The sequence below is a fragment of the Scyliorhinus torazame genome, chromosome 2 (genome assembly GCF_047496885.1).
Source record: "Scyliorhinus torazame isolate Kashiwa2021f chromosome 2, sScyTor2.1, whole genome shotgun sequence".
Taxonomy (NCBI): domain Eukaryota; kingdom Metazoa; phylum Chordata; class Chondrichthyes; order Carcharhiniformes; family Scyliorhinidae; genus Scyliorhinus; species Scyliorhinus torazame.
The window spans coordinates 266304007-266318021 of NC_092708.1; the positions used below are offsets into that span (position 1 = coordinate 266304007).

General features: G+C 48.2%; 1 protein-coding gene across 4 annotated transcripts in view; it reads right to left on the reverse strand.

Moving 5' to 3' along the window:
• Positions 1-14015, reverse strand: part of exd1 (exonuclease 3'-5' domain containing 1) — an 86043-nt gene that overhangs the window by 64411 nt on the left and 7617 nt on the right. For 3 of the 4 annotated variants that reach the window (XR_011937453.1, XM_072486812.1, XM_072486835.1), the window contains exons 3-4: positions 12435-12504; positions 8769-8833 (exon numbers count right to left, since the gene is read on the reverse strand). Coding sequence is in view for 3 of the 4 variants with exons in the window: in XM_072486812.1 (XP_072342913.1) it covers positions 8769-8833; positions 12435-12504 (135 nt within the window). In the remaining variant the exon portion in view is untranslated. Of the gene's footprint in view, positions 1-8768; positions 8834-12430; positions 12505-14015 lie in introns of all 4 variants that reach the window. The other variant, XM_072486826.1, reaches the window with a different exon arrangement.

Genomic DNA, 14015 nt, shown 5'->3' on the forward strand with positions numbered 1-14015 from the left:
AAGAGTGATCTCAAAGGTGGTGGGGGTCCGGGCCGAACCAAGCTGGGGGTTAGCTATATTTGGGGTTGCAGAAGAGCCGGGAGTGCAGGAGGCGAGAGAGGCCGATGTTTTGGCCTTTGCATCCCTAGTAGCCCGGCGAAGGATTCTACTAATGTGGAAAGAAGCCAAACCCCCGGGCGTGGAGGCCTGGATAAACGACATGGCAGGGTTTATAAAATTGGAGCGAATAAAATACGCACTAAGAGGTTCGGCTCAAGGGTTCACCAGGCGGTGGCAACCGTTCCTTGACTATCTCGCAGAGCGATAAGGGGAAACAGGAAAGACAGCAGCAGCAACCCCGGGGGGGGGGGGGGGGGGGGGGGGGGAAAAGAGTGTATTCGGTGTTTGGGTTTTTTTTTTCTTTCCATCCTAGTTGTTTATATTTATCTTTTCAGTATTATTATTTCTCTTTTCTTGTTCTTTTCTGCACTTGTTGTTCGTTTAATATATTGTTTAAATAACGGTCAATGTACATTTTGTTACAAAGTTGTAAAAATGGAAAATTCTTTTCATCGATAAACTTTAATAAAATATATTTAAAAAAAAAAAATATTCAGAGGCTTCTGGTGACGCTATTAAGAGCAAGATGCATGAAAAGTGGCTTCCGGCCGGGGCATTGTTTTTGATCCCTTTTACCCGTTTTGAGGGGATTTTGATTCCCAAACACCTTTAAATGGATTGAGATAACTTTTACCCCGTGGAGGCATGTTGAAATCATCGACGAAGAAGCTCAGTTCGAGAAAGACTCAGGAATAGCCCGTCGAAAGGAGGAAGATGGCCGTCGCACCCATTACATGTTGGCTGTGGTGATGACGCAGGAGCTGGAGGAATTTGTAAACGGATCGACCAGCAGTGCGGGTGGCAGGGCAAGGAGAGAAAGGAATCCTTTGGGCGGAGGGCAACAAAGGTTTGAGGTTGAAAGTGGAGGATCTGGAGAACAGGTCAAAGTGGTTAAACCTCAGGCTGGTGGGACTGAAGGGAATGGAGTGCTCAAAGCTGATTCATTATTTTTCAGAGATGTTTCTCAGCTGGTGGGAGGACAGGACGGGTTTGTCCCTCTTGTCCAGGACTTGGACACAGCTCATTGGCGCTCAGGCAAAAGCCAAGGCTAAATGAGCCACAGTGGGCAGTGATTATCCGCTTCCATAATTATCAACAGAAGGAGAGGATCTTGGAGTGGGCAAAGAGGATCCGAACATTCACTGTGATGGCACACAGTGCGGATATATCAGGGCATTGGGACTGAACTGGCAAAGAGATATATGGCCTTCAATAGGGTAACGGTTATGTTTTACAGTAAGGGTGTGCGATTTGGGGTGGTGTACCCTGCAAAACTGCAGGTCACCATGAACTGAAAAGATTACTACTTTGACACGCAGGAGTAGGCCGAGGCCATCATCAGCGAGAAGAAGAAGTTGAGGCCAGTGTGCAGGACTGTTTGGGACTCTGTGTAGGAGAGAGGTGTTTGTGTAATGTACTTATGCCTTTGTGGGTTATACTTATGCCTTTGTGGGTTATGTATCTTTGGCTCTGCTGGGGGCAATAATAATAAGATGAACTGCTTGTTTTGATGGGGAAAGAGGCTGTTAATGTTGTGAGAATTAGGGCATGTTGGAGGGAAGTATGGGCCATGACGGGTGGGATGGTTTTTGATTTTAAGGAGATATTTGATCGGCTCCTGCTAGGAGTGGGGGAGAGGCTGCGGCTTGTTCGGCCAGGTGGGCACTGAGCCTCGCTGTTTATGTGGTGGAGGGATGTGGCAGGCAGTCTTCGGGCCTGGATGGGGAACAGGGACAATGTTAGGTTTGTGCTGCCAAACTTGATATGTTATTATTGGGTGGCCAATGTGAAGAATGTGCTGGACTGGTTTGAGGACCAGGAAGACACTTGGGTGTGGATGGGGCTGGGTCACGCAACGGGCCATGCTTGGAAGCACTGGGGCGTCATCTCTGCCGTTTGCCCCAGCAAAATATTCTTTGAATCCGGTGGTCACCTCCATGTTAAAGATATAGCTGCAAGTCAACCAACATTTTAAGCTGCGCGTAGTATCAAGGTGTATCTGTAGGAACCCATCTGTTTGAACCAGCGAAATTGAATGCCACGTGGATGATGGCCGTGCATTTTGCACATTAAGGATCTGGTCACTGTTAGCTGTTAAATGTGTGTGTGTTTGGGGGGGGGGGGGTGTTGTTATAGTTGTTGATAAGAGTTTGTCTTTTTAAAAAATATATATTTATTCAAATTTTTCAACAGATTTTCAACAAACCCCCCCCCCAAAAAAAGAAACAAGAACACAACAATCCAAAAATTATACATTGGATTTCCCCCATATACAATAACCCCCCATATGACATTTACAAACACCAATAGGGAACCCCCCCCCCCCCCCAAATGCCCCTCCAAGAGAACCCCCCCCCCCCCCCCTGGGCTGCTGCTGACCTCCTAACGCTCCGCGAGATAACCTAGGAACGGTTGCCACCGCCTGAGGAACCCCTGCACAGACCCTCGCAAGGCAAACTTTATCCTCTCCAGCTTGATGAACCCTGCCATGTCATTGATCCAAGCTTCCACACTAGGGGGCTTCGCATCTTTCCATAATAGCAAAATCCTCCGCTGGGCTACCAGGGGCGCAAAGGCCAGAATACCGGCCTCTATCGCCTCCTGCACTCCCGGCTCGTCCGATACCCCAAATAATGCCAACCCCCAGCTCGGCTTGACCTGGGCTTTCACCACCTTGGACATAGTCCTCGCAAAACCCCTCCAGTGCCGGACACGACCAGAACATATGGACGTGATTTGCCGGGCTTCCCGAGCACCTCCCACATCGGTCCTCCACCCCAAAGAACCTACTCAACCTCGCCCCTGTCATTTGCGCTCTGTGAGTAACTTTGAACTGTATTAGGCTGAGCTTGGCACAAGAGGCATCAGCCCACAGACCCTCATCTAACTCCTCCCCCAGCTCCTCCTCCCACTTGCCCTTTAACTCCTCCACCGAGGCCTCCTCCTCTTCCTTCAGCTCCTGGTAAATCGCCAAAACTTTGCCTTCTCCAACCCATACACCCGAAATCACCCTGTCCGGAATCCCGTGTGCCGGGAGCAGCGGGAATTCCCTCACCTGCCGCCTCACAAACGCCCTCACTTGCATGTACCTGAAAGCGTTTCCTGGGGGTAGCCCAAACTTTCTCCTCCAGCGCCCCTAGGCTCGCAAACGTCCCATCAATGAACAGGTCCCCCATTCTTCTAATCCCTGCCCGATTCCAGCTCCGAAACCCCCCATCCATCCTTCCCGGGACGAACCGATGATTCTCCCGAATCGGGGACCAAACCGAGGCTCCCACCTCGCCCCTGTGTCGCCTCCACTGTCTCCAGATCTTCAGCGTCGCCGTCACCACCGGACTAGTGGTATACCTTGTCGGCGCGAGTGGCAACGGTGCCGTCACTAGCGCCCTCAGGCTCGTGCCCACACAGGACGCCATCTCTAACCTCTTCCACACCGCCCCCTCTCCCTCCATTACCCACTTACGGATCATCGCCACATTGGCTGCCCAATAATAGCCGCACAAATTCGGCAGCGCCAGCACGCCCCCTGTCCCCGTTACACTCCAGAAACACTCTCTTCACCCTCGGGGTCTTATTCGCCCACACAAATCCCATGATGCTCCTGCTTACCCGTTTGAAAAAGGCCTTGGGGATCATAAAGGGAAGGCACTGGAACACAAAGAGAAACCTCGGGAGGACCGTCATTTTGACCGACTGCACCCTACCCGCTAGCGAGAGTGGCAGCATATCCCATCTTTTAAAATCCTCCTCCACCTGCTCCACCAACCGCGTCAAATTGAGCCTATGCAAGGCTCCTAGCTACTTGGATCCCTAGATACTGAAAGCCCCTTTCCGCTCTCTTCAGCGGTAGCTCGTCTATCCCTCTTCCCTAGTCTCCTGAACGCACCACAAAGAGCTCACTCTTCCCTACGTTGAGTTTATATCCCGAAAAGTCCCCAAACTCCCTTAGGATCCGCATGACCTCCGCCATTCCCTCCACTGGATCTGACACATACAGCAACAGGTCGTCAGCATACAACGACACCCGGTGTTCCTCTCCCCCCCCGGACCAGTCCCCTCCATTTCCTGGACTCCCTCAGTGCCATGGCCAGAGGCTCAATTGCCAGTGCAAACAACAAGGGGGATAGGGGGCACCCCTGCCTCGTCCCCCGGTACAGCCTCGTCCCCCGGTACAGCCGAAAGTACTCAGACTTCCGCCGATTCGTAGCCACACTCGCCACCGGGGCTCTATATAGCAGCCTGACGCAACTGATGAACCCCTCCCCGAACCCAAACCTCCGCAACACTTCCCAAAGATACTCCCACTCCACCCGGTCAAAGGCCTTCTCCGCGTTCATCGCTGCCACTACCCCCGCTTCCCCCTCCACCGGGGGCCTCATAAATCACATTGAGGAGCCTCCGCACATTTGTATTTAATTGCTTACCCTTCACAAATCCCGCCTGGTCCTCATGAATCACCCCCGGGACATAGTCCTCAATTCTCGTAGCCAGCACCTTTGCCAGCAACTTAGCATCAACATTGAGGAGCTAGATCGGTCTATACGACCCACATTGCAGTGGATCCTTGTCCCGCTTCAGGATCAAAGAAATCAGCGCCCTAGACATTGTCAGGGGCAAGGTCCCCCCCCCCTCCCTTCTTGAAAGTTCTCACTAGCAACGGGCCCAGCAGGTCCACGTATTTCCTGTAGAATTCAACCGGGAACCCATCTGGCCCCGGGGCCTTCCCCGCCTGCATGCTCCCCAATCCTTTAATCAGCTCCTCCAGCCCAATCGGCACCCCCAAACCAACCACCACCACCTCCTCCTCCACCCTCGGGAACCTCAGCTGATCCAAGAATCGTTGCATCCCCTCCTCCCCCGTTGGGGGCTCAGACCTGTACAGATCCCCATAGAAGTCCCTAAATACCTCGTTTATTCTCACCGCACTACGCACCGTATTCCCCCCTCTATCCTTAACTCCACTTATCTCCCTCGCTGCCTCCTTCTTACGAAGCTAATGTGCCAGCATCCGACTCGCCTTCTCCCCATACTCGTACGTCGCCCCCTGCGCTTTCCTCCACTGTGCCTCTGCTTTCCCAGTGGTCAACAGGGCGAACTCAGTCTGGAGGTTCCGTCGTTCCCCAAGTAGCCCCTCCTCGGGGGCCTCTGCATACCTCCTGTCCACCCTTAAAATCTCCCCACCAACCTCTCCCCCCTGTGGGCCGTAATGGAGATTAGCTCCCCCCTAACCACAGCCTGGAGTGCCTCCCAGACTATCCCCACCTGCCGTTGGCCTCCAAATATCTTTCAATACACCCCCGCACCCCCCCCCATCCGCCAATAGTCCCACATCAAGGCGCCACAGCAGACACTGGTCCCTCTCCTCCCCCAACTCCAGCTCCACCCAATGCGGGGCGTGGTCCGAGATGGCCAAGGCCGAATATTCCGTTCCCTCCACTTTCGGGATTAGCGCCCTACTCAAAATGAAAAAAATCTATCCGGGAGTAGGCTCTATGGACGTGAGAAAAGGAGGAAAATTCCCTGGCCAGCGGCCTGGCAAACATCCATGGATCCACTCCCCTCTTCCCCCCCCCCCCCCAAATCTGGTCCATAAACCCCCTCCCCGAGCACCTTGGACGCAGCCGGCCTCTTAACCGTCCAGTGCTGGGTCCAGCACCGTGTTGAAGTCCCGCCCCCCCCCAACGCTAGATCCACATCTAGCCATTTTGCTCCCCCCATGACACTCCCGTAAGTCAGCTGACTCCTGCTGACCCCGGCCTCTCCCGCCATTCCATCGACCACCCAGTGAGAATCCCCCCTCCCCTTGGCAGTCAGTGTGCGCTCCTCTCCAGCACCGCCCTTCACCCCCCCGGTCCCACCCCCATCCTTCCCTAATGCAGGAAAAAGCCCGCACTTTTCTGAACCGGCCCCGCCCCCTCTGGTGCAGCTCCTTTTTTGCGGCCTTACCCCAACTCCCCAGCCCCGCGCCTCCACTCCCCCTCCGTGTGGAGACTGCCCCTCCAACACCGATGCCCACACTCTCCCACAGCCCCCACATCAAATCCATCCACCCATTCCCACCCAGCACTCAAACCAAAAGACAATTCCCCAAAAACACAGTGAACACAGCAAACATCCCCCCCACGACAAACTCTCAATTTGAGTCCAACTTTTCAGTCTGTACTAAGTTCCATGCCTCATCGGGCATTTCAAAATAGTGGTGCCGACCTTGGAACGTGACCCACAATCGCGCTGGCTGCAGCAACCCGAACTTCACCCCCTTCCGATGGAGCACCGCCTTAGCCCGATTGAAACCAGCTCTCTTCTTAGCCATCGCCGCACTCCAGTCCTGGTAAATTCGGATCTCCGTGTTCTCCCACCTGCTGCTCCGCTCTTTTTTGGCCCATCTCAGGACACACTCTCTGTCCATAAAGCGGTGGAACCTCACCACTACAGCCCTTGGCGGCTCGTTGACTTTGGGTCTCTTCGACAGGACCCAATGAGCCCCATCCAGCTCCAGGGGCCCTCAGGAAAGCTCCCGCGCCCATCAGCGAATTGAGCATCGTGCTCATATATGCCCCGGCATCGGGCCCCTCAACTCCTTCAGGGAGACCCAGAATCCGAAGATTCTTCCTCCTCGACCTATTCTCCAGGTCCTCAAATTTTTCCGCCCACCTCTTGTGCAGCGCCTCGTGCGCCTCCACCGCCAGGCCCAAGATCTCATCCTTGTTCTCCGAGGCGTTTTGCCGCACCTCCCGGATCGCCACCCCTTGGGCCTTCTGGGTCTCCACAAGCTTCTCAATCGCCGCTTTCATTGGCGCCAGCATTTCTGTCTTCAGCTCCTCAAAGCAGCGTTTAAGAAACCCCTGCTGCGCCTGCGACCACGCTGCTTGGTCTCCACCGGCTGCCATCTTGCTTTTCCACCCTCGCACTGTTCGCTGTCCCAGGATCACTTTTTTTAACCGCTCCACTCCTGGTCCAATCTATATAATGTCGGGGGGACCTTGCTGTCACCTTCCCACACTGGAAGCCGTCGCACAATTGCCGTTGGGGCCCCTCTGGAGAGCCCAAAAGTCAGTTCCCGGCAGGAGCTGCCGAACGTGCGACCTACCTAGGCATAGCCGCAACCGGAAGTCGGAGTTTGTCTTTTTGAGTGTTGATACATGTTTTATTTCAATTTGTATAAAATGTCAAAAGTTCAATAAAAATATTTTCCAAAAAAAAATTCAACGATTCTACTTTCAATGACTTTTGAGGACGAGTTCCAGACTCCCGACTCGGAGAAAAAATTCAATAAAATGTGCAAAATTTAAACAAAAATGTACTTAAAAACACGAGTAAATTTGTTGACGCGAGGGCCAGCTATTGAGTTTTTCAACATCACAGATAAGTTGTTAATTGTGGCCTCTGAACTTCAACTTTGAAAAATCTGCAAAAACACCTAATTAGGAAAATAGACACGTTAGCAACCATCAGATCCATAGAACTGGATACCAAAGATAGATCAAATTAACTCACTGGAAGGCAACATTCACAAGTGTGGAAGGCTAACGTCACATAAATTCTCTAATCAATTTCAAATCATTTCCCATCACCAAAATAGCCTATTTAGCCCAATACGTCTGTGCTGATGTTTTTCTTCTCATGAGTCACCATCTGTTCCCACTGTTTTGTGCTTGCACCATATTTTCTTTCAAATTCTTCTTTTTCACATAACTAATTCCGTTTATGAACCTGTTTATGTCGCAGAAATGTACATTCTAATCACCCATTATGTAATTAGCCCTTCAGTTCTGCTATGGCTATCTTAATTTGAATCCTTACTATCTTGCCAACCACTTGAAATAAGTAAGCACTATTCATCTCATCATAATCCTAAAAGATCTGTCAGGTTATTCCTTAAACTTACCAACTCCAGTGAGTCCCAAATTTAGATAACCTTAATTTCTCATCCTATCCGGGTGGCACAGTAGTTAGCACTGCTGCCCCACAGCGCCATGGATCTGGGTTCAAGCCCAGCCTTGGGTCACTGTCCGTCTGGGGTTTGCACATTCTCCCTGTGTCTGTGTGGGTCGAACCCCCCCAACCCATCAGGATGTGCAGGATAGGTGAATAGGCCACACTAAATTGCCCCTTAATTGGAAATGTCTCTTCCTATCTAACCAATAATTCCAGTGAATCCATGTTGTGTCCTTTCCATTGCCTTGAAACTGTCTTATAATATAGCTTCTGAAAACTGTACACAACACTCCAACTGGAGCCTAAGGTCTTGCACAGGTTCAACATTATCTCATTGTTTTTTAAATATATCCCTCTAGAATAAAAGCCAAGGATGATTATTTCATGCCACTGAATTATTGAATAAAAGGTGTGCATCTGCCCAAGGACCTTCTGTATCTCCTGTCAGTTTGAAATCTTACCATTTAAAGTATATATATTTTTCCAACTTCCAAAATATTACTACATTTGTAGTTACATCCACAAATTATCTGCACACTCTAAATGCCCCCTCGTCTAGCTATCAACAACTATTACTGCAATTTGCCGAAACCCTCATTTAATGTCTTCAGAAATATTATCATTTTCTTACCAAATTCTCAAAGCGAACAGCTTAAAGCAGTCACTCAATTTCACTTAACAGGAATTTCCCCACACCAAACTAACATGGTACTGCTACCCAGCTTATGTACCTGAGAAATGTTGCTCATGGAAAGACTTCTCTGGAGTGGTGTCCTCCGGTTTGTCCCTTTTGTTACTTAAAAAAAAAAAGAGTTAGGATTGAAAAGTGCTCCACATTTTCTTTTGTGCAAAGGTTAAGCGATATACATCACACCTGACTCTCTCTTGTTGGACAGAAAACCAGAGCTTCAAGAAGTAGGGATGGACCGTTATACAACTGGGCTGGGTAACTCCAATAAATGCTTTTATTATAAACAAAAACAAGACTTGCAACATTTCTGTAGTGCTTTTTTGACCATCAGGCGTCTCAAAGCAGTGAGAGCCAATTAAGTACCTTTGAAGTGCAGTCATATAGGAAATACGGCAGCCAATTTCTATGTAGCAAGCTCCCACAAACAGTAATGTGATAATGACCAGATCATTTGTTTTCTGCAGGGATGTTGATGGAAGGACAAACAATGGTCAGGAGGTAAAGCCCCTGCTCTTCTTGGAAATAATTCTACAGGATCTTCTGCAGGGTCTTGAGGGCAGCCGGAGCCTCAGTTCAACATCTCATCCGCAAGACAGTACCTCCAGCAATGCAGCACTTCCTCAGTACTTTACTGGTGAATCAACCTTGTCTTGGTGCTCAAGACCTCGAGTGGGATTGAATCTCAAACTTGAACCCAGAACATTGCGACTTTGGTTTGTAACTGAACTAGATAAAATATAGCTGACAACTCAAAAAAGGGTAAACTCACTCTTGGGTACCAATGGGAAATTGTTAGGTCGTGCATACAATTGTCTCCTGAGAAAAGATGGGGGTTGGAGATTCTATGAGGTACCAAATGGATGGTTTGATAGTTGCACTGGCATTTACCTGGGAACAGGCCGGCAGTTATTTGGAATAGAATGGTGCATAGCACAAATCTCCAGAAGGAAATTTAACGAAGCCCCATTCGTATTTTTGGTGTGCTTTTGTATCCACTTGCTCTCAAACTGTAGTGATAGATATGGTCATTGTTCTTTAGCTTAGGTCAGTGATTGTCAAACATTTTGATCAAAGAATCCTTTTCAAATGGATTAGTAATCACAGATCCCTCTAAATGAGAATATCATACTCATAATAGAGTTGTATGTAAAGAGCACATTAGTAATATTTTTTAAGGGGCGGTACGGTGGCGCAGCGGTTAGCACTGCTGTCTCAAGGCACCGAGGACCCGGGTTCGATCCCGGCTCCGTGTCACTGTCCGTATGGGGTTTGCACATTCGCCCCGTATCTACGTGGGTCTCACCTCACAAGCCCAAAGATGTGCAGGGTTGGCTGATTGGCCATACACAATTGTCCCTTAATTGGGGAAAAAAAAGAATTCATAAACCCGACAAAAAAAGCAATATTTTTAAGAACACATATCACCTACAAGTGAGATGGGTGTGCCTACTTCCCACAAGAGGGGATTATCCTTGGTAGGAACAACCACGGGGCCCCAGGAACTCAAGAGACAAGAGAACTCAAGAGACAGCACATAGAATAAATCACAGATGCCATTGGCCCAATAAGTTCATGCCACTCTAAAAAGTACTATCCAGTTCAATCTCTTCGTCTGTAGCCCTGTAGGTCACATCACCTCAAGTGCATATCCAAGGGTTTCTGTCCTAGTGTGATGTGGATTTTTGCTTCTACCATTCTTTTAGACGAGGTCCAGAGACCCACCAACCTCTGGGTTAATCCTCAACTACCCTCCAATTACACTAAATTTCCCCCCGGTGGTTGTTGACCCCTCAGCAAATAGAAATAGATCCTTCCTAGGCCTCTGATAGTTTCACACAGCCCACAGAAAGCATTGGGGGAGTATGGGGGGATGGCAGGAGTCCAAGGGAGGGCACCTGCTAAAGTAGCTGAGGGAGGGTATCTGCACCTTTGCCCACCCATATGCCTGGCACTGAATTTGGATATCCCTGGTATGTCTCTGTACATTCAAGTTGTGAACCATTGGGGTAGGGGTAATTCAACTGGTTTAGGTACATAGGAATAGAAGGCCATTCAACCACTCTCACCTACTGAAACATTCAATCAGATCCTGGTTGATTTGTACCCAAACTCAATTTGGAGCCTTTGCTCCATATTCCTTGGTACCCTCAGCTAACAAATAGCTAAATAATTCAGTCTGAATGATCCAATTGTCCCCACATCCACAACATTTTGGCAGAGGGATCCAGATATTCACTACCCTTTGTGTGAAGTGTTCCTAGATTTTGTAGTTTAATTTTCTCTAATTTAAAGATGTCTCCTTGCTCTTGATTACTCCACCAGTGGAAATAGTTTCTCTATGGTGATATATGAAATTCTTTTAATATTTTAAACACCTTGATCGTTTCACTTCAGTCTTCTAAACTCAAGACAAACCAAACCAAGTTTATGCAATGTCCCAATAATTTGATCAACAATAACTTTATATGGTGCCTTTAATGTAGGAAAATATCCACGGGCTCTCCATAGAAGTATTGTAAAACAAATTTGGCACTGAACTACAAAAGGAGATATTAGGTTAGAAGAAAGCTTAGTCAAAGTGGTAGATTTTGAGCATTTTAAAGGAGACCAGGTTAGTGGAGAAATTTAGGGAAGGAATTCCAGAGCTTAAGGCCTTAACAGCTGAAGGCACAGTCACCGATGGTGAAGTAATTATAATTGAGGATGCTCAAACTGTCAGAATTATAGGAGCACAGATATGAGGATTGTGGGGGTGGCACAAGGCCTGAAGGGACTTGAAAATAACGATTCAAATTTAAAATCCAAACATTGCTGATCTGGGAGCCACTGCAGGTCAGTCAGTCCAGAATTGATAGGTGCACAGTCCTTGTTGTGGGTAAGGACCAGGACAGTAAGAGTCCTGGACGGCTTTATGTTTATGGAGGACTGAACATGCAAGACTGACTAGGAGCGTGTTGGAACAGTCAAGTCTAGAGGCAACAAAGGGTTTCACTAACAGATGAGCAGAGGCAGGAGTGGAGTCAGGCAATGTACGAGGTGGTGTGGATGTGTGTTTGGAATCTTATTTCGGGGGCAAATACGACACCAAGATTCCGAACAATCTGGTTCAGCATCAAACAGTAGCCAAGGTCTGCAAAGACAAATATCAGAATCAAAACATAGGGACCGGTTGGACAGGGCAGTTTAATCAGTCTTGTACCACTTTGACCAGAATTCAAACCCAGCTGATGCTGAGAGCTCCTTCAGCCTGCTGATTGAATGCAAGAGGAATTGGGCAGTCCCAATTGAGTCTCTAGTGACAAGACCATCAGTACAAAAATGCATTATTTAAGCACTATTTCACTCATTCCAAAAGGAAGTTCTTGTGGGAAATGAAAAAAATTCTCACTATCACACATCAGTAGGAATAATTCTGAAAGTGGCTAAAGAACATTTCTAAGGTAGGGAAGGATGTTTTAATCTCTGTTTCAATGCGCTTTAACTGGCCATGGGTATAATTTCCTGCCAGTGGGTGCCTGAAACAGCCACAGGAACATAAGCTACATAGTGATACTCAGACTATGATGGACTAGAGTTAACTGGTGAAGTTAAGGTTTTCAGTCAACACAATTCATCACAAAAAGTGCTATAACAATGATGGTACATTTTCAGGTAGCAATAATTAAATTGAGGAAAATTTGTGCATTGTGAACAATCTCCCACCTACTTGTTGACATTTGTTGTCTGAGTCGCCGATTCGTTGGGGTAGCTGGTGGACAAGGCATCGAGAATCTCCACTGAAACAAATACAGGGTATACAGGAGTAAGAAGTAGAATCTATTTTATGTTACACGCATGAAATTGTCATTAACTTCAATACAAATAAAACAATTCAGGTACTCAAACTTTATAGTGCAATAGGCGCTTCCAATTAATACCTGAGCCATACAAACTAGTAAGGCCACAGGTTCTAACCCTCTCAGTTCAGTTAGCCCATCTCAGTAGTGGGGTTGGGTGCAACCAGTCTTATAAAAGCAGCCAGGCGTCTGTTCCTAGGTAGATAACATGCACCCATGTATGGCTGTAGGGTGAAAGCAACTTTAAGCTCGTTATGGTTCCTTATAGTCAAACAGACTGCCAAAAAAACTCCACCCAAGAGTATCACGTGAACATTCACATTGTTGAGAATTGCAGGTCTCTGACAATTCCAACTGAACCACAGGAGGATCAATACTTCCCAAAGAGGGCGGAAAACTGATATTCCCACTTGCAATAATTTTAACTAGAATGATTTAAAACTGCTCTCTTAGTTTCAAATTGTGAAACTAAGTGTGGCTATCGTGCATGATCAAGTTCTTTTTCTGCTATTATATCTGTGGGGGTTGAGTGGAAATGGATGACGGTCATGATTTCACTGACATTGGTACCACCAAATCACACACAATATCACCACTCTCAAGCAGTCAGGACTTGCACTGCCCCATAGTTTGAAGTCGTCCCCATTTTAAGTAATTCTGCTTTAACATCAGTCAGTTAATGAAGCTTTTGCTTTCAGTGTTGAGGGTTTTGTTTTAAAAGTTGTTTTGCACCAGGTCTGATAATTGCTATTTTGGACCCCTCCTGCCACCCAGTTTGCCAGCCAACCGCCCAACCCACAAGCACCCACCCCCCCAATGCCAGGTCTGCTATCCAGCAAGCGGCCTTCCCTCCCCCCCTGCCTGGATTGCCAGCTAGCTAGTGGCTTCTCCTGTTGCCCAACATACCAGCCCCTCTAGCTGCCTGACCCTCCAGTTAGCGGCCTCTTCTGCTCCCTGTCACTCCTTGCTGCTGCTTTTCTTATTCCCTGACCTCTCGGTCGTTGCCAATTTTTAAGCTCATGGCCTTTCCCAGTCCCCGCTGATCCTGCTCACTGACACGGCCTCTCCCAGTGCCACCGATTCTGCTCACTGCACCTCTTGTGCACCACACATCCTGCTCCTTCTGATCGCTGGTGACCTTTCCTCTCGTCACCTCTCCAGCTTGCAGCTTTCCTCCTACAAGTTGAAGTTTCTCTTCCTGCACATCTTTAAAGCCCGCGTTCAGTGAGGGTTTGGGCGAATGGAGAGGAGGGCAGTGGTGGAAGGTTCGGCAAGACCAAGAGTCCACATTGACTAGGAAGGTCAGGGAGCATTATGTGTAGTGAGCTGAAGCGTTGGCGAGGAATACTGGCAGTATGTGGAAGTAAAGCAGAAAAAGTTAGCATATTTCTTTAATGTTTTAAAATTTATTTTATTTCAAAGGATTTTTCACTAACTGATACAGAAATTTT